The sequence below is a fragment of the Harpegnathos saltator genome, unplaced genomic scaffold (genome assembly GCF_003227715.2).
Source record: "Harpegnathos saltator strain DR-91 unplaced genomic scaffold, Hsal_v8.6 scaffold59, whole genome shotgun sequence".
Lineage (NCBI taxonomy): Eukaryota > Metazoa > Arthropoda > Insecta > Hymenoptera > Formicidae > Harpegnathos > Harpegnathos saltator.
In genome coordinates this window covers 1365498-1387469 of record NW_020230415.1, presented here as the reverse complement: position 1 = coordinate 1387469, position 21972 = coordinate 1365498, and the positions used below count along the sequence as shown (strand labels likewise).

Genomic DNA, 21972 nt, shown 5'->3' with positions numbered 1-21972 from the left:
AAACTCGTAATATCCATTTCTTTATCGTTTCTGTTGCTTGCATTATTTTTATTCCAACGAAAAACTGGAGAATCATATCATAGATTGCAACAAGTTGAATGACTGTGCAGTCATCCTGCCAACAGAGGACAACAAGTGGCTCAGTTTTACCAATTACAGCAGAAGAGAACGGATTCCATTCGTGGTGTACGCTGACCTAGAATGCATTCTAGAGAAGACGCCAAACGAAGAAAAAAAATCATATGTGTATCAGCATCATAAAGTACATAGTATAGCTTATTATGTACGATGTTCCTATGATGAATCATTACCCGCGTATCAGTGTCGTCGCGATCCGAATTGTATTTCGTAGTTCGTCGAGGAACTTAAACAATTAACGCATCGTATAAAAGTTATTTTGTATAATAATCTCTCTCGCGACACTCCAAACTTATTCATCGACATTTCGGAGCAAGTATACCGACTGACAGACTCGTGTCAATGCCACGCTGCTTAATTTATAATGAGGCCAGCTTCGCGGAGTTCTTCGACAATCGATAAAATTTCGTTGTCGTGAGCGTTGTTGTCAGCTTGGCGCGAAGCGTCAAGCAATCGCAGACGATCCACCAGCTCGTTGGGATCATCCCAATGCACGTAATCGATATTGCTGTCATTTAAGGTCATCATAGCTTGCGATGTGTATAAACTTTTCCCTCCTACTTTATTGCTCGACGTATGTGATACTAGGGGCACGATTATATGTTTATATTTGTGTCCCTTGTTACTGAGTATAGGATTTTGCGGGAGGTACCCGCGTCTGTGAGTATTCGTTGCTAATAGTATATTTTTGTATTTTTGCATATCAGCTTCGGTGTACATAGAATCGTCGGGGATTCTTTTGAATATTAGCTTGTAAAGACCGGGTGTTCCAATGTATCCTGTTTCGTCTATGATTATATTATCGTCTTTGTCCTCATCGATACATTTATCACCGAGCATCGCTCCATCGTTACTAACAAGGGACATGTCACAACTGTCCGGAACCGATTTGATTCTCCTTCAAATATGTTGTTAAATACACAAATCTAGAAAACACGTATTTTTTTATATGTGCAAATATCGAGTTTTAAAGGGCGAAACACCCCTTTAAAAAAAAACGGTATTTTTCTTTAGAATCGAATATCTGCTAAACTATAAGCGATAGAAAAAAAACGTGTAATGAAAATTTAATCGCTTGAAGAATACTTTAAAGTTATATGAACAAAAATTTTTTATTTTTATTTATTTTTAAGAATCCCAACCACTTAATTTTTTTCTGCAAAATAAAAAAAATTTTTTTTACCTAATTTAAACCTAGCACTTTTCCTAATTTCTTTACTTTTAAAAGTTACTTTAAGAGTTACTTTTAAAAAGTAACTTTCCCAACCCTGGTGTTTCAATACTTTTCGTACACCCTATATCTAAAATACGGACATTATTGTATAAACATTATTGTATAAGATATGATATCGTATCGTATTATGCCCAAACATGACAAAAACACGAAAAATATGCGATAAAATTAGAAGCGAGTTTTAGTTCAATGAATATGACTTTATTGAACCTTAGTACGCGCATATAAGTACCGCTACAACTAAATCTCAATCAAATCCCCATTTGAGCAAATCTTGTTTGAGATCGGATACAATATATATGGTACATAAAACTGTATTAATCGTTCGCAGGCAAGTGACTTGATAATGATGAGAGCTTCAACTTTATGCTTCGTTGAAACGTAAATATCATATTCGCATATTTGCTGTATCGATATACTAAAGAAAATATTGGTTTGTTCAAAAAGTCATTACGTTTATTTCTGATAGATAGCTTTAGTTATATATTTAATGTAGTGGACGCATTTATGAATTCATGAGTCGATGTGCATTTGACGACTGACAGCTTCTATTAAGGAAAAAAGTGCACGAGTCGATCAACAATTATTCTTTCTATAACGTTTTGGAAATGCAGAGAGTGAGTCAACACGAGCATTTTCGCCAAGTTTTACCTTATTACTTCCGAAAAGAAAAGAACGTTATGCAAGTTTGTGAAAAGTTGCGTAAAGTTTATGGCGACGAAGCTCTAAAAGAACGCCAGTATCAATACCATTAGTATTGGTTTGCTTGTTTCCGTTCTGGTGACTAAGCGTGAAAGATGCATCTCACTCAGGTCGGCCATAGGATCATAATAAAATAAAAGCATTAGTTGAAGTTAACGTTTTGCCATCCGTGAGCTCGCTGAGGTACTGAAAATATCGATCGAAAGCGTTTATCTTTATTTGAAACAACTTGGTTACATCAGTAAGCTCGATGTTTGAGTCCCGCATGAACTAAAAGAAATTCACCTTATAAAACGCATAGACATCTGCGATTAACTTCTGAAACGTGAACAATCCGACACATTTTTGAAACGCATGATTACTACAGATGAAAAATGGATTGTCTACATTGTAGACATAAACCTATAAAAAATAACTGTTACATCCTATGGACTCCGCGTATTCTACATTCTTTTATAAATAGAGCAAATTGATTTTATATTGCTCGCTTCAAATGTTCAAATGTTATATTCAACTAACATGTTCCGTGATCCTTCGAGTACGATGACGTCACATACCAATTTCTTTTTTTATCTCCCCTTAGACCAAAGTCCTCTAGTTGTTTGTCAGGAAGATTCGCTGAGTCACTTCCCGGACTGACCAGTCGATATCTGATTTTGTTAATCTTCCAGAACTCACAGCTTTTCCACGTCCCGTCATAAAATATATTACCCAACAATTCTTATTAAAACTAGCGAGATGATGAAATCTCTTACCACCATGATACCCCATTCTTTACAATAATTATCTTAGAGATACTTTCGACGCAACTCTAAAATCCCACCTCCGAAAATGTTATTAACAAAGTTCTATGCCCATATTTGGACATAAACCTTCGAACCCTGACGCAACCTCCAAAACTCTACTCTCTCAATCGAGGTGATTTTTAATTAAACGAAAGGTGAATTCATTCTTCGCCTGACCAGGGCCCAAATCAGAACTACAAGTTCGGCATTCAGATTGCGAGTACTTTCTGATATTCAGGCATTGAGATATTCAGTCATTCAGATATTCAGTCATTCAGTCATTCTGACATTCAGATTATTCAGACATTCAGACTGTGACAAGTTAATATCCAGTCACTCGGATTTTGACAAATTTTCATCATTCTCAATAATTATCAACGAATTGCTGTGTGTAACGTGCTAGTGTGGGCACTGAACCGATCTCGAGAGATCCTGAGAGGTACACCCACGCAAAATGGCAGCCCCTGTTCTCTTTTCTTGAATAAATCATCTTAGACAACAGTAAGTTTATTTATTCTCTACTTTTATACCATCACTTTATTAATTTTACCCGTTATTATTGAATCCATTTTCAGTGGGTCACTACTATCATACCACTGTGTCTATTGAAAGAGTTATTGACTCGTTCGAATAAATTTTTGAAACCAGAGATCCCGCTGCAATAGAATCTAACATTCAATACCTCCGAGCGATTATCAATATTTCATTAGAAACTAATTGTAACCCAGATCCGTCACCCTTCTTTATACCACCCTACATTCTCCCTCAACGGTCATCCCCTGCTCCTTCCTCTTTTCCTACACGCGCGTCCACCCCCTCGATCCCTTCAATTTCTTATTCTCCTGTCCCTTTTTCCGAACTGTTCACTCCCCTTAACTTGCCAGACCACTCTCGTACCCCCTCACCCGACTAACTTTCTATTCGTATTCCTTCCTTTTTTTTCGTTTCCTTTTTTTTCTACTTCACATCCACACACACACACACACACACACATACGCATACAATTATTCGCGTAATTGTAAATCGTCACATTCTAAATCGCGCCGTTGTACCATTTTGTTTGTTATCCTTATTTTAATAAAATTTATTATTAATCTATTTTCACTAATTAATTTTAAAATCACCCCACCTTCCAACAGTCGACTCATGGTCTTATCCCCGGTAAAGGGATTCGCGTCTCTGACCGAAAAACGGACCGCTTGTTGTACGTCAGCGACTGAGTAAAGGGATCCGTCGGATCCCTGACCCGTTCCCTGACACGCGTGTACGAACGAGGTACGCTTTTTCCGCGAACGGAAAAGTTGCGCTCCTTCTCTAGGACGTAACATAACTATCACCCAGTTATCGAAGTTTTTTGTCACTGTATGTGAGACTGCATATAAACACTAAATAGAAAAAAATTGATTCTAAAAAACTTTTTAAAAAATGTCAATTTTTGGAGGAAAAAGACTAATTTTTTTGAGAATTAAATCGAGATCATCTGTCAGTATTGAGGAACGACTTGACGATTAAATTATTTTACAATGATAGTTTAAAGAAACTTGACGATTTTGAAGAAAAAATACACGTAATAGTATTATTATTGTTAAATTATAAAACTACACCACAACATATTATACTATATAATATTATGCTATAATATTATTTAAATGAGACGAGGAATAAGAATTTCTTCGAGAAGGTGAAATGTATCAAGACAAATAAACATAATTAATTATCAACTTTAGAGACAATACATTTTAATAAGGTTCGTCTGAGAGGGTCGCAATGTTTCAGCGAATCAGCGATTAGTATGTCCGACCGATTATTATTGAAAATTACCTCGGAAGAACGATATATGGCCGAAAATTTACATCTCATCGAAAATAACTATACAATGCAAGCCATAAAAATAAGGAAACATAATGGACAAAATTTATCTCGCACGTAAAAGAGGAGAACATAATCGACCTTCCGGTTTTTTACGTCAAACTGAATGAAAACCGGTATCAGATTCTCCCACCCGATTCTCCGGCTTATCTTTCTTATTACTGGATATCTGCACTTCAGCGGAAAGAGCGGAATAGTATTAAATTAGTCGTGACATACTCGCGCGCACGAGAGCGTTTAATGCATATGAACAGAGATATATTTTATGTGAGTGTTCTTTTCTATTGACAGATAACACTTTCGCATTCGTTATGTTATCGTACATTGAATAATATTGTAGATTGTGCCGATAAACATGTCGCATATTATATGCCGTATATTTTATACGTTGCAGTATAAAATGTCACAGTTGGTTGTTTAGTGATGTTCAGGTCGGTGTGTTTATCACAATACGCCAATTAGATTCCACGTACAAAGTTGCATATAGTCTACTGCTAAAAACGCCCATAAATCTCTATAAAATGATCAAACCTAGAAAAGAAAAAGAAAATATAAGTTCTACTCGATGTGTTTCATCATACAATGTAGCTAATTATGTATTAACCCTTTAACTGCTGAGATATTAAATTACTAATATGACCCTCTTTACTGAGTTATTTTTACAATTATAAAATATTCTATAATGATAAGAGATGGCACTCCGGAAACAAACAGGTCGTATCTTTACGTTTTTTTATTTTTTGAATGACGTGAACTTCTATGGAAGATATAAAAACGCATTAATTTTCTGTTTCTTTGAGAAACTTTCCAAATCTCTCGGGATGAAATGTCACTCGAAGCGAAGGGTCTTTTCACTCATGTAGAGTGAAAATTCCCTTGAGTCTTCCGCTCTGAATCTCCTAATGAATATTTTCCTTCGAAATTGAGTTTGTGAATTTGATCTGTTTGTTAGAAACGTTTACTTGTATACAGTCAAAAGTCACTCCGAGCTTGAGTGAAACATTCGTTCATACGATTCAGAACGGCATTATTATTCGTTTCGAGTAAATTTTCACTCCTTTTCAGTGAGATTTCTCACCAAGAAATTCAGAAAGAATGTCTTAATGTGCTGGCATTTTGTAGACATTTAGTCAAAGAGATTCGCAATTGTGTTCTTCTCTGAACACTGAATACTGAAAGAAACAATAGAAGAAATGAAGTACAACCTTCTGAAGGATAAAAGGATAAAATAGATAAATCTAATAGATAATCTAAGTAAACGGGTAGGATAGGATAGGTAGGTAATCTTGTTGCTTTAGGAACACGTACACGATATCTACAATTAGCAGATCTAAAGTGCGATATATCAAACATTGCAAGTGCAAGAGCGACGTGAAAAAAGAAAAAGAGAATCTTAATCTCTTTTGTATCCACTTGGAAGAATCGTTGCATCATAGAATCATTACGTCGATTTTGATTTTGAGCATCAGAAATATAAGCAATTTTTAGCGTCATAATTTTCATTAAAAACGCCCATAAATCTCTATAAAATGATCAAACCTAGAAAAGAAAAAGAAAATATAAGTTCTATTCGATGTGTTTCATCATACAATGTAGGCAATTATGTATTAACCCTTTAACTGCTGAGATATTAAATTACCAATATGACCCTCTTTACTGAGTTATTTTTACAATTATAAAATATTCTATAATGATAAGAGATGGCACTATATGCCCGCTCAATTCAAATGCTTTTTACAAATTAAATGAAATGGATATTACACATTGAAAGTCCAAATCGAGTAAACTCGATCGTAGCAAGGCCTCCATTTTTTTGCACACTCAAGTTAACTCGACCGTAGCAGTTAAAGGGTTAAATTATATAGATTGGATATTGCGTTATACGCGTGTTGCGTAAATGATTATCGATTATCATACTTTCTAATAGTTTCTAATAGTTTCTCAACATATGAAAAACGTAGAAAATAACGTAATTATTGCACCTTATTTTTCTATCTAACATATCATGATGTCCTTACAGATGTAGCTGTACATGTGACGGAATTGGATAATTATAGTTTGTTCAGTGCATACATACAGACACAGTGCGAGTTATTACATAAAGTTTGCTGTAGAATCGTCGTCAGACCTGATATTATAACAACCATTGCTCCGCTTATATCAATATGAAGTTGTTATCAATTGTTCTCGTGATTTTAACGAGCTGCGACCAAATCGCCAATACATACCGGATCCTCGGCATATTTCCGCTTCACGGACCGAGTCATTGGGTCATGATGCAACCTTTAATGAAAGGTTTGGCGCAACGTGGCCATCAAGTAGACGTTGTCTCGCATTTCCCGCAGAAGAAGCCGATACCAAACTACACAGACATTAGTTTGGTCGGCTCTATGCCCGAAATTCAGAACAACATGTCCGCGTCTGAAGCTTTGTCGTTCGGCGTTTTTTCTATGAAACATGTGGCTCAAATAGCTGGGAGCAAAATTTGTGAGTTACTAGGCCACCCAGCATTGCAAAATCTGATCAAGAATCCGCCGCAGGATCCTCCCTACGACCTAGTTATTATAGAGGTATGTGTTCATTCTTGTTCGTAGAATTACGTACATGTCCAAACGCGACAAAAACGATAAAAAAACGAATTAAAAGCGAGTTTTAGCTCACCCAATGTAAGTCGCTTTATTGTGCACACATGAGTACCGCTATAAATAAATCTTAATACGTTGACTGCCAACTACGAGATATCTCGTAGGTTGTTTACGTGCCCAGGACGCCTACTACGAGTTATCTCGTCCCTTCATTACTTACCATATTTGTACAGCTACGAGGAAACTCGTAGCATAACAGTGTAAATATGAATAGATGGCCTCAGGAAAAAGAATAAAAAATCAGGTTTGGCTTAAATGAACAGAAAATACAATTATACAAAGCTTATTCAAAAAGAAAAAGTTTATACAAGGAAATAAATTTTTATGTTTTGTGATCATTTTTAAAACATGTTTAAAAAAAAAACATTTTTTAAGCTTTTTGATTATTACTATGTACTATTATTAAAGTTTTCAATAATATAACATGATTAAATCAAATTGGCTCTTTAGACCGGAATCGTGAAAAATTTCGTGGCAGTCAACGTGTTAATCAAATCCCCATTTGAGCGAATGTTATTTGAGATCGGACATAAAATATGCATAAAACTGCATTAAACGTTCGCAGACGAGTCACTTGATAATGATAAGAGCTTCAACTTTATGCCTCGTTAAAACCTAAATATCGTACTTGTATATTTGCTGTATCGATATACCAAGGAGTTGTAAATTCAAAAATTGCAAATTCAATCGCTATAAACATTTTTTAACATGATTTGTTTTAACTATAAAAATTACTGGAAAAAAAATTCGTCCGAGAAGCAATAACACAGAATCGTGAATAACATGATAACAAGTTTCATGTAATAAAAAACGATGATGAAAGATAAGACGTTGTATACGTTGAAAGATAACGTAACGTTATGTAATATAATAGGGAGTTTGCAATACCGTCTCTCAGATATGGTAAACATAAGTTATGAACGTTATTTGCTCAGAAACATCGTCGCAATGTACGCGATCAATAGCATGCATGATTACGTTTATCGTATCTGAGTGACAGTATTGCAAAAACTCCCCAATATTGTGCTGTCGCGCGAGTGACAGAAGCAGAGAGTGAGAGAGTGACAGAGTAAGTGAGAGAGAGTGAGAGAGAGGGGGAGGGAGGGAGGGGGGAGGAGAGAGAGAGAGAGAGAGAGAGAGAGAGAGAGAGAGAGAGAGAGAGAGAGAGAGAGAGAGAGAGATGGAGACGGAGAAAGAGACATAGACGTACCGTAGATGATATGTAATAAACATTCAAATACTTTTTTTTTCAACGCTATTCAATCCAATGAAAAAGCTTGTTTCTCTGAAAACAAGTTTTTGGTCGGACATCTGCAGCGTTTTAAGCTGCATCTAAATAAAGTGTCCAGATCATTTAAAAAATCAATGTATAAATGTACAATAATTTAAGTTAAGAGCATGTTGATAACAATGTTGAAAACAAAAATAAAAAACAAAGTCACCTAATAAATAATAAGGTCAATATCATCATGCGGTTCGCCCCTGTTTGTTTGTATCTGTGATCTGTTTCTCTTTTTCAAATTTACAATAAAAATAGTTATTATATAACTGTAAATGAAGTTAGGCACTTGTTGAGGAAAGAACACTTAAAATTTAATTGAATGACAGTGACTGACAAACAGGGTTGGAAAGTTACTTTTTAAAAGTAACTCGTTACCCTTACCGTTACTTTCGGTAAAAAGTAACTCGTTACCGTTACTCGTTACTGATCTTAAAAAATAACGCGTTACCGTTACTTGAAAGTAACGATATTTTACTTCGTTACTTTCCGTTGCTTTTTCTTATTGTAAATCCAGGATTATAAGAAAAGTGCTAAGACAAAGTATAAATCAGACATAAGATGATTAGAAATATATATATATATGTTTAAATATTTTTATTATTTTATGTTATTAACCTAGTAAGCAAATTGACCACAGACTGCGCATAAATTTGCAGCAAATTTGATCAAAAATCCATATCAAAACCATAGCCATCTGTGTCCACATTCAGCTACGGTTTTAGCGATAGAACCTGCTGTTAAGTAATTGCTGCAGATTTGTAGCAAAAACCGCGCAGAGTCTGCGGCGCGACAAAATCTGCGCTGTTTCTACTACCAATCTGCCGTCAAATCATTACAAGCTTTACGCGATTTTTGCTGCAAATCTGAAGCAATTGCCCGACAGCAGGCTGTGTCACATATCTGGCGGCAGTTTGGCAGCAGGATTTAATATAACAGATCCTGTATCAAATTTGTTGCCTATTTGCTAACAAAAGTTAATAGCAGATTCTGCTCGAAATCTGTTAGCGCAGATTTGGCTATCTTAAAGGAAAAAATAAATACTGAATTTATAAGATGTATTATATTATAAAAGTTAATATTTATTTTTTCCTTTAAAATAGCTGTTACACAGAAATCGTAAGGTTGCAAGAAATTGGATAAAAGAAAATATTTAATTAATTTATTAATTTTATCACCTTACACTTACTAACCTAGGTAGTGTAATGTAGAGCCTTATATAGCAATTTATCTGGCAATATTCATCTAGAAATTTAATTTCATTTTCAGTCAATCTTTGTAAATTATAATGGTCCATACATTTATTTTATCTAAATTAACTTTTATAAGCGATATCAGTTGAGATATTGAATCGTAAGTCGAATTCCACCTATTAATGTACAAAATATGTGAAAACGGTTACTTTTATGGCTATAGAAATGATATTAAAACTTTTGGTTTCTGCCGAATCTGTTTGATGACATCAGAAGTCAGAAATTGCATACTAAGAATAGTTTCAATAGATGTTGGAATAAAAATATATATCCATAAAACGACAGTTCTGATCGATGACACAAATTTGCAAAATGTTTATGACTTATTTGCATATTTTTGCATATGACTTATTCAGTTTTAACAAAAGTTGATGTTCCATGTTGTCATCACATAGGCGATTCTTTTGCGGCGTTAAAATTAAACCACTGACACTAAAGAGTCTTTCCACTGATGCACTGCTTGGTATTGCAATGTTATACTTAATGAAAAGTTTCTTAATTAATAATTAAGATAAGAATTTAATGTTTGGATATTAGTGTCTGAATTTAAAAATCTTTGCCATTCATCATAAGCAGATTCCTTATTTGATGTTTGCTGTTTAAAATTAAAAAAGTCATCGTTATCATCGTGCTTATCAGACATTAAGAAATTTTCAGATAAGGAATTCCTAATACATCTTCTAAATATGTTTGCGCAAGTTTTCGGTTATCTCCGGCTAACCAACTTAATTTGAATTTGGGGTGCAAACAGCTGGCAATTATCAATTCTTTTTTTTCGAATGTAGTACAAAACCTAAAGTTAAATCAATAAAATTAAATATAAACATATTGATTTTTCTTTTTGATCAGATAAATGTTGTTTGATGAACACATATGTTACCAAATTATATCAACTTACCTTTCTTTTAAACCTTTCTGTATAGCTACGGCCAATGGATGACAATATGTGAGTCCATTTTTATCAATATTTTCGACTTTTTGCTGTATGGTACTTAATACCGGCAATAAGTAACCCATGTACATTCCTACATCGCTTTGCAGGATATCCAATGCGCGCGCTAAAGGCCCCATTACCTGATTAAATGAAGGAAAATTATAAACAGTAGAAAGTTATAAACAATATATTTTGTTGAATTATAAAATTTACCTGGTAATATTCATCTAGAAATTTAATCTCAATTTTAGTCAATCTTTGTAAATTACAATGGTCCATACATTTATTTATTTTATCTAAATTAACTTTTATTAGCGATATCAGTTGAGATACGGAATCGTAAGTCGAATTCCACCTATTAATGTACAAAATATGTGAAAACGGTTATTTTTATTGCTATAGAAGTGATATTAAAACTTTTGGTTTCTGAACCGAATCTGTTTGATGACATCAGAAGTCAGAAATTGCATACTAAGAATAGTTTCAATAGATGTTGGAATAGAAATATATATCCATAACGACAGTTCTGATCGATGAAATAAATTTGCAAAATGATTTGAACTTTTATTGTAACAATTAATAAATATTTATATAAGGTAATGTGACAAGCAACTTATAATTATTGATTGCCGCAACAAAAGGGAAATATTCGGAGCATTTTATATGTTTGTTTCATCGATCATAAATGTGTTTTATGAATATGTATTCTTTTATTTTATACTACAATATGTTTTTAATGCGATTTTTTGCTTTTACGTCATCAAACACGTACAAACGCAGAAAGGAACTAACAGTCTTAATATGTAGAGTGATTGAAAACAACCTAAAATCTTTAAAATTATATTATCTTGACTAAATTCTGAAACGATTGAGTTTTCTTTTTGAAAAACTTTATCCAAAGTCTGGTTTTTGAAATATAAAAGAAAATAATTTTGTTATTACGAGACGAATATAGAAAATAAGCAGTGCTATCTGTTTATTTTCTATATTTATTTGATCGTCAGACGCTTATGGTGGCTGTCGACTGTCATATTTGACGGTTGCATCTCCATTGCTTGCTTGTCTATATTCGTCTCGTAAAAATTAAACTATTTCCTTTTATATTTCAAAAATTAAACTTCGAATAAAGTTTTAAAAGAGGTAAGGTCGTCTCAGAATTTAGTCAGAATTATATCATTTTAAGGATCCTTAAAAGTAAATAAAAATGTAAAAAGATATTCTATACCTTGTAATAACAGGAGTCTTTAAATAGACGCCACATAATTCTTTAATTTTGTCGGCTATCTGTGTCGATTGATTTTGTTTATTCCATAATGTGTTTAATTTAGCAAACGTCGTGCTGTACTGTTTTTTGTATGAAGCACTTTCTAAGGCATTTTCGGAATCTTTTACTGCGATGAGATTCAGGGTATGACTAACGCATTTATAATGTGGCGGAAGAATAACAGTATCGTCCACAGATATATTTTTTTCGTCATTCATGACTAACAAATCAGTTATATTATAGGACTCAAATTCCTCATCTTCATCTTTCTCGAAAGTTCCAAAAAAAACAAATATATATAGAAATAAAATATATGCATGCTTGTACAAATATAAATTCTATATTAAAAATTAGAGCTTTTACACACAAAATGACATATCATGTCATCAAATGATATAATTATCAAAATGTTTACCGAAATGCTTTAACAAAATTGGAACCATTATCGGTTGTTGTGGAACAAACTTTGTTTTGTATATGATATTCTAACAAGGCTGAATGAATTTCTTTCGCTAAAATATCATATGTATGTCTTCCTTGTATACGACGGCAAGCCAATGCAGCTGATTCTCTTGCTAAATTTTCTGGATTAATTCAATGAACAGTCATCCTCAGATAACTCCTTCAAGAAATTCAAATTTAGTTGAATTTAAAAAATGCATGATAAAAGTAATCACATAAAAAAATACAAATATTATTAATGAAAAAATATTTTACAAACCAACCTTTTCGATTTGCTCCACAAATCAGCCGTAGTTGAAACTATTTCGATTTCAGCTAGTTTATTTTCTAGAGCGGACTTCATTTCACAGTATGCTTGAGTGAGTTTTTCTTTCAATGTTTTTTTGCACATTACTCGAATAGTTGAAGGTATTCCGATGCTGACCAGATCTATAAACGCTGGGCTATCAACGATGGAGAAGGGCTGCATCTCTTCAATAATAAACCGTAATATGGCGGCATTTAACATTTTCTGATTAACTTTAGGACTTCCATGTTTCCAATTTTCTAATATCTGTTGTTTTTTCGGAACAGAACTATCGACATCTTTATTTTGTCGTTTTAAATTTTCATTTGCCTTTTGTATATTCTTTAAAAGAAATGGATGTTTTGCCTAGAGAGTTAAATAATATATAAAATATGAATAATAAATATTAAATAGTGCTTGACATTATAAAATAACTTTGACATTTTAAATAAACATGCAAATAAATTTTATGCTATACATACATGTCAAAAAATAATAAGACTGAATTATACTAAAAATAATTTATTTTTTGTACAATTGCGGAAGTTGTCCACTTTTATTGAAATTGCATGGTGTACATAAAACTAATAAATATTAAGATATGTGTGATATTTTAATATCAAGAATAGTGAAGTGTTTCTTCAAACAAAAATTAAATAAAAACAGCAAATATACTGAGAAAAAAATCTGTTGACAGATCTGTTGTTTGATTTGATAAAATCGGCGGTCACCGGCTGTCAAAAAAAAATATTTTCCCCATTGAAAAAAATTACATTGACTCAAAAATACATTGTGTTAACCTAATTACGTTAATATTAACATAGTTAGATTAACACGAATGTATTTTTGAGTCAATGTGATTTTCTTTCAATGGACAAAATCTTCCTTTAACAGCCGGTGATTGCTGATTTTATTAAGTCAACAGATTTTTTCTCAGTGTACACAAGTTGCAAAACACTTATATGACTGTTTCTATTTAATTTTTTATTATATACTATTAGACTCATATTAATAATTTATTCTCTTCAAACACAACATCAGTAGGACAAGAAAGTGAGAGGAAAAAAGGAAATGAGAAAATTAAAAGTGTTATTTATAAGGGAAAATTCATTCACACAAACTATGTTTCTCTTTATACCTACTCTTCTATACAGCATTGTTTGGAGATTTTCAAATTGAATTCCTTGAAAATCCTGCAACTTTTGTTTGAAAATATTTTTATATATTCAAAATAATATTATTTATTTAATATGTTATATATTATATTAATTTATATTGCTCTCTCTCTCTCTCTCTCTCTCTCTCTCTCTCTCTCTCTCTCTCTCTGTCTCGCACATACTATTGTCAATATATTCAAACTATCTAGGATAAGATTTTATCTACAGATTCAAGTATAATAGCTACAGAGTCAGACTGACTCTAGCCTTAAGAGGAAACATTTCAACATCTGCTATCATGTTTCTTTCTACTAATCGCATGAGGGAACTGTAGAGAGAAACAAACATACACATTACTCATAACTGATCAATAATAAATAAAACACCTTAAATGTTGATATATGATATTTTTTCTTACGGCTGGGGCTGGTCTATTTCTATAGGTTTATAAATGCAAGAAACTCATCAGTTGATTGTGATGTATATCTTAGGGAGCATTTTCTAACACTTTCCATGTGTTTGCTGATATTTGCTTATTACTTAGTTATGAAATTTGCATAATAAAAGACATCTTATCTTGTTATCTTGTTGATACATTTGCACGTGCGACCATTATGTCATAAATATTTTATAACATCCTGTGTAATCACAATTTAATACAATGTTTACTTGTACAAGTTCACTTGTATAAGTTAAGCCTATCAAACTAAATGAGAAATATTGTACTATTCTGAAAATTTCATTATAATCTTAAACATATACCACAGCAAATATACCAGGTATGTCGGTAATTACTTTCCGGTTTTTGTAACAAATGTCACTAGCCATAAATATGCAATGTTATGATTTGATACATATGTCATTTTATTCTACTGACATTAACCTCAAAACTACATAAGTTACGTTCCGCCAAAATATAATAACAGCGTTATAGATTAATAATTTTTTGAAAATGTCGAGTTTTGTGCCTGAAAACGTGCATTTGCGGCACGCATTACTTTTCTTGTTTAATCAAAAGAAAAAAGCCGCTGAAAGTTATCGTTTGCTGGTAGAGACTTACGGTGAGCATGCTCCAACCATAAGAACATGTGAAACGTGGTTTCGACAATTCAAATGTGGTGATTTCAACGTTCAAGACAAAAAATGTCCTGGTAGGCCGAAAACGTTTGAAGATGCGGAATTGCAGGAGTTATTGGATGAAGACCCAACACAAACTCAAAAACAATTGGCAGAAAAGTTGAATGTGAGCCGAGTAGCAATTTGTGAACGATTACAAGCGATGGGAAAGATCCAAAAGATGGGAAGATGGGTGCCACATGAATTGAATGACAGGCAATTGGAGAATCGAAAAATCATCAGTGAAATGCTGCTTCAAAGGTATGAAAGGAAGTCATTTCTGCATCGAATAGTAACGGGTGATGAAAAATGGATTTATTTCGAAAATCCGAAGCGAAAAAAATCATGGTTATCACCTGGCGAAGGCGGCCCATCGACTACAAGGCCAAATCGCTTTGGTCGCAAGACCATGCTCTGTGTCTGGTGGGACCAGGTTGGTGTCGTATATTATGAACTGTTGAAACCTGGAGAAACAGTTAATACTGATCGCTACTAACAACAAATGATCGATTTGAACTGTGCATTGGTCGAAAAACGTCCACAATACGCTCAAAGACATGATAAGGTGATTTTGCAGCATGACAACGCGCCGTCTCATACAGCAAAACCAGTCAAAGAAGTGTTGAAATCACTTGGATGGGAAGTTTTATCGCACCCGCCGTACTCTCCAGACCTGGCTCCATCCGACTACCACCTTTTCGCATCGATGGGGCACGCGCTTGCAGAGCAGTACTTCGCCGATTTCGAAGAAGTTAAAAAATGGCTCGATGAATGGTTTAGCTCAAAGGAGAAACAGTTCTTTTGGAATGGCATCCATAAATTGCCTGAGAGTTGGGCAAAATGTATAGAATCAAATGGCCAATACTTTGAATAAATATATTTTAACTATCCATTGTAAATAACGTGTTTTCTTTAGCGAAAAAACCGGAAAGGAATTACTGACGCACCTGGTATAGAAAGTAGAAGCTCAATAGACAAAATCTTGACCAAAAATTCGAATATATTGATAACGACATTTGCAATCTGTTACAGAACCACATATTATCATCCATACTATGTATTATAAAAATATTATTTCAGAAACAAATATAGTAATTAATTAATATAGTATTTACCTGTAAATGCTTCTTCAAATTCGCTGAAGAACTTTTGCTCGCATGTATAAGTTTTTTTCCACCACAAACTTTGCACAAGAAAACGTAACTTTTGTCGCTCGTTAAATCTGTTTGAAGTTCAAAAACTTCAGAAAATGCCGGCCATGGTATTTCACATTTTGCACTACAAATTTGAGTACTATCGTCTAGTACTACCGTACTATCGTTCTCCGCCATTTCGAAATTTACTATATTTTTCTATTATATTTCCTTCTTTCTTTCCTTCTTTGTACTGATTAATCACGTATATTTCTTCCAAACGATTATTGAGTACTATACAAAGAAACGAACCTACCTAACCTAAGACCTGTATTCTTGACGAGTGTGAGATACGAATACGAAAATCTTATAGTTTATGTTACATATTAGGTGCGCAATTAAGTTCTCGCTGTTTTTTTGATGAAAATGCAACTTTATTATGAAAAAATGGTTACAAATGAATCATTCAAAATATTGCCCATCGCTAGCGACAACTTTTTCCCATCTTTCTGGCAGAGCTCAAATACCGTCACGGTAGAAGTGTTCGTTTTTTGAGGCTATCCACGAATCAAGCCATTTTGAGATGTCTTCATATGAGCGGAACTGCTGATTAGCCAGACCATGTGCCATCGAACGGAACAAGTAATAATCGGACGGCGCAATATCTGGGGAATATGGCGGGTGGGGTAGGACTTCCCATTTGAGCGTTTCTAAGTAGGTTTTAACGGGTTTGGCAACGTGAGGCCGAGCGTTGTCATGCTGTAGAATCACTTTTTCGTGCCTCTGCTCGTATTGTGGCCGCTTTTCGCGCAGTGCTCGGCTCAATCGCATCAATTGAGTTCGATACCGTTCCCCAGTGATGGTTTCGTTCGGTTTCAATAGCTCATAATAAATAACACCGCCCTGGTCCCACCAAATACACAGCAAAACCTTCGCAGCGTGAATATTCGGCCAAGCCGACGACGTAGAAGCATGACCGGGCAGTCCCCATGATTTTGTTCTCTTTGGGTTGCTGTAATGAATCCATTTTTCATCACCCGTAACGATGCGATGAAGAAAACCCTTCCTTTCTTGCCGCTGGAGCAGTTGTTCACAGGCGAAAAAACGACGCTCAACGTCTCTTGGCTTCAAATCATAAGGAACCCAAGTTCCTTGTTTTTTAATCATTCCCAACGCATGCAATCGCTTGGAAATGGCTTGGCGGGTAATTCCTAATGCTGAAGCAAGCTCTTTTTGCGTTTGGCACGGATCCTCATCGAGCAATGCCTCCAATTCAGCGTCTTCGAAGGTTTTTGGCCTTCCTTCACGCGAACGGTCGTCAACATCGAAATTACCGTCTTTGAAGCGACGGAACCAATCACGGCATGTTGTTTCACTTAGAGCAGCATCTCCGTAAACTTTTTGGAGTTCTCGATGCGCTTCAGCCGCCGTTTTCTTCGAATGAAAGAAGAAAAGCAATACTTCCCGCAAATGACGATTATTTGGCACAAAATCAGATATTTTCACACAACCAAAAGTATATGACGCAAAAACAAAATCACTAATGTGTCAAAGCGGTTTGTTTACCATATGTCTAAGCTTGGTTCATGACGTTTTGGTTATGTCACAATCGACCAGCACTTACTACTGGAGCCATCTCTTGAAAAACAGCGGGAACTTAGTTGCGCACCTAATATATTATATATTTTTGCATGCGCATCTCATTTGCACTCGATTACTTATTTGCATCTATTACCAGAAATCGGATATCGGTGCCGTTCTCGCCATTAATGGCTCTCCCAGACCAGCGCGATTTGCGACGCGACACACGATATGTGACGCGCGATATCCAATGAACGTACTGGTGTTCCGGAAAAGTTGAAACTTTCATTGGATATCGCGCGTCGCATATCGCGTGTCGCGTCGCGCATCGCGCATCGCGCTGGTCTGCGAGAGCCATAAAATCTACAGTAGCTATGAATACGGCCATAAACACGTCGTTGAAGTTTGGAGCGTTCTTGGAGCGAAAATTGAAAATAGCTTTCATTTAACAAAAAACCACTTAAAAATAAATGTAAATACATATAAAAGATAAATTTATGTTAAATATGACATGACATTATAAGAAAGTTGTAATTCCCCAAAATTACGCACATATAATAATTCATACAGATTATAATTATTTCCGGCATTCACAGCGCTCTATGCCAAAAACTGACAATGTTTTCTCACTCTCTGGCATGTGGGGAAAAGAAAAAAGTTAGTTTAATAGCAATATCGTCCCGGAACACTTTCGTTCTCCCCGAGAATTGTGTGGATACCACCACACTCAGACAGATTATAATTATTTCCGGCAGTCACAGCGCTCTGTGTCAAAAACTGACAACGCATTTTCACTCTCTGGCATGTGGGAAAATAGAAAAAAATTAGTTTAACAGCAATATCGTCCCGGAACACTTTCGTTCTCCACGAATATGATATGCATACCACCACACTCAGGCAGATTGTAATTATTTCCGGTAGTCACAACGCTCTGTGCCAAAAACTGACAACGCATTTTCACTCTCTGGCATGTGGGAAAATAAAAAAAAATTTGTTTAACAGCAATATCGTCCAGGAACACTTTCGTTCTCCCCGAGAATTGTGTGCATACCACCAAACTGAGACAGATTATAATTATTTCCGGCAGTCACAGCGCTCTGTGCCAAAAACTGACAACGCATTTTCACTCTCTGGCATATGGGAAAATAGAAAAAAATTTGTTTAACAGCAATATCGTCCCGGAACACTTTCGTTCTCCCCGAGAATTGTGTGCATACCACCACACTCAGACAGATTGTAATTATTTCCGGCACTCACATCGCTCTGTGCCAAAAACTGACAATGCATTTTCATTCTCTGGCATGTGGGAAAATAGAAAAAAATTAGTTTAACAGCAATATCGTCCCGGAACACTTTCGTTCTCCCCGAGAATTTTGTGCATACCACCACACTCAGACAGATTGTAATTATTTCCAGCACTCACAGCGCTCTGTGCCAAAAACTGGCAATACATTTTCATTCTCTGGCATGTGGGAAAATAGAAAAAAATTAGTTTAACAGCAATATCGTCCCGGAACACTTTCGTTCTCCCCGAGAATTGTGTACATACCACCATATTCAGACAGATTGTAATTATTTCCGGCACTCACAATGCTCTGTGCCAAAAACTGACAATGCATTTTCATTCTCTGGCATGTGGGAAAATAGAAAAAAATTAGTTTAATAGCAATATTGTCCCGGAACACTTTCGTTCTCCCCGAGAATTGTGTGCATACCACCACACTCAGATAGATTGTAATTATTTCCGGCATTCACAGCGCTCTGTGCCAAAAACTGACAATACATTTTCATTCTCTGGCATGTGGGAAAATAGAAAAAAATTAGTTTAACAGCAATATCGTCCCGGAACACTTTCGTTCTCCCCAAGAATTGAATGCATACCACCAAACTCAGACAGTTTGTAATTATTTCCGGCACTCACAGCGTCCTGTGCCAAAAACTGACAATGCTTTCTCACTCTATGGCATGTGGGAAAATAGAAAAAATTTGTTTAACAGTAATATCGTCCCGGAACACTTTCGTTCTCCCCTCAAATTGTGTGCATACCACCACACTCAGACAGATTGTAATTATTTCCGGCAGTCACAGCGCTTTGTGCCAATAAATGACAATATATTTTTATACTCTGGTTTTAGAATTACGTGTGTTGTAGGTTCTGTCGGAAGGGTAAAGAGAAAAGTAAATAGTAAATTAATTTTTATTTGTCATCCAGGTTCTTGTGCTTAATTTACATAAATTGCAGATGTATGTTACATTTGAATCTGCCCATTCTTCTATGCTTTTTTTGTTACCTGTTCTTCCAATGCATTGCGGATGAGTCCAACGCCTGCATAAAGTACACATAACTAAATCTCTTTTTTTTATATTAATGCAAAACAAGCATATTTCTTTCATATTAGATGATGTATTTATTAAAATTTCAGCAATTTGTCGTCGAATAACTGTTGGTTTTATATATGTTCCAAAATTTTTTTCTTCTGCAATACATTTTATGTAATGCAAAATGTACACCTCGCAGTTATTTCCATCGCTGGCTTTTTGGAACGGACGATTATTAAACATTTTTTTTCTTTTTAAATCAATATTTTGTAATGTGTTCAGAGATTTCTTGGGACAAGCTTCTAAAAATGTTTTTAATGATTCTTCTGCTCTTTTGTCATCATTGCCATATTTATAAGGATCCAGAAGAGTCATGATTTTTTTGTCGATGTCAATTACCAACAATCTCCAGTGAGATTGATATAGATATGGCAATAATACCTTTCCATGAATTTCTTCTGTTATGTTGTACATTAACCAATTTTTATCTGGTTTCCTTTCGCAATAATCACCTAATATAAAGGATGTGTGATCTGTTGGTATGTACGTAATATTTTTCCAGCTATTTATTTGGGAAACGACAAAACAATCTATGATTGTCCCATCAATCCATTGTTTTGCCTTTAATGTTTTAAACTGGTCTGAAAATAAGTAAAATTTCTTGTCTGATATTATTGGCATATTCCTGTCTGCGAAATAACAACCAATAGTTATATTCCATTTTGTATCTTGCATATAATATTCGATATCTTGAAATAAACCATTATTCAAAGCACGACTGTGTATTGAGCCATTGCTTTGCTGTATAAGAATTTGCCTATGTTCGTCTCCATCACATACAGGTGTGTTAGTATGATTCGTAGACTCACATTTTTTCGCTATTTGAGATAATTGACGTCCTTCCATTAAACTATATTTTGCCTTTTTACGACGTTGCCACATCTCTTTCACAAACGGATTTAACGGACTTTCGGGATATAAACGTAGTCTTCTTCTGACGACTTTTAATCGGAACTTTAATTATTGCTTCGGCGATTAAACTACATTTATAATTCTTCATTTTGTTAATAAATCGACCAATCTTTAAATTTACTTGTCCTTGTAAAATATCTTTTTTTACTACGTTAAAATAACTTTCTACATACGCATTACTCAATCTCGCTACATTAGGCACAATTTGTGACAATAAAATACTGGACCACATTGGCACAAATGGCATCAACTTGTATGTAATATATTCCGCAATCTCGGGATTATAATATTTATTAGTAATATTATCACTTTCTTGAATCCTCTCTTTTAAGTGTACATATTTGTAATTATATCTTCTAAAAAAAGGAGATGCATTAAAAATTCTTCCTTCATTTTTCTTATTTATGAACACGTTTTCATATTCAAAGTCTTGGTTTTCATCTTCTTTTTTCTCTTCCTCTTCTTCTTCTTCGTCTTCTCTATTTTCTTCAAAATCTGTTCTGTCAGATATACCAGCTTTTATACGAAGTTGATTTAGCCGTATTATATTTATCTGAGACTTTTCTTCCTCAGGTTTTAATAAGATAGTAATAAATTCTTCAAATATTTCATCTAGAAGTATAAACTGTGTACTCATTAACATTATCGCTACGCACTCAAGTAAAAATGTTTTTATCTCAATACATTTCGGAAATTTCTTCTGTATATATGATGATACACGTTTCATAAAATGTGCGCAACATGTGTGTACAATTAAAAGTGTATCTTCAATCGGAGTTCCTTTATCTAAACTGGAATATATACGTTCCAAATATTCTCTGATATTACATCTATTCCACTCAT

At 34.5% G+C, this 21972-nt stretch overlaps 1 protein-coding gene across 2 annotated transcripts in view; it reads left to right on the top strand.

The window, feature by feature from the left end:
* Positions 1-21972, top strand: part of LOC105189428 (UDP-glucuronosyltransferase) — a 62307-nt gene that overhangs the window by 8981 nt on the left and 31354 nt on the right. Inside the window, exons 1-2 of one of the 2 annotated variants that reach the window (XM_025304132.1) lie at positions 4941-4995; positions 6749-7298. The exons of the other annotated variant lie outside the window; for it this stretch is intronic. Coding sequence (XP_025159917.1) covers positions 6894-7298 — 405 coding nt within the window. The 5' untranslated portion in view covers positions 4941-4995; positions 6749-6893. Of the gene's footprint in view, positions 1-4940; positions 4996-6748; positions 7299-21972 lie in introns of those variants that run through there. 2 annotated transcript variants of the gene reach the window in all.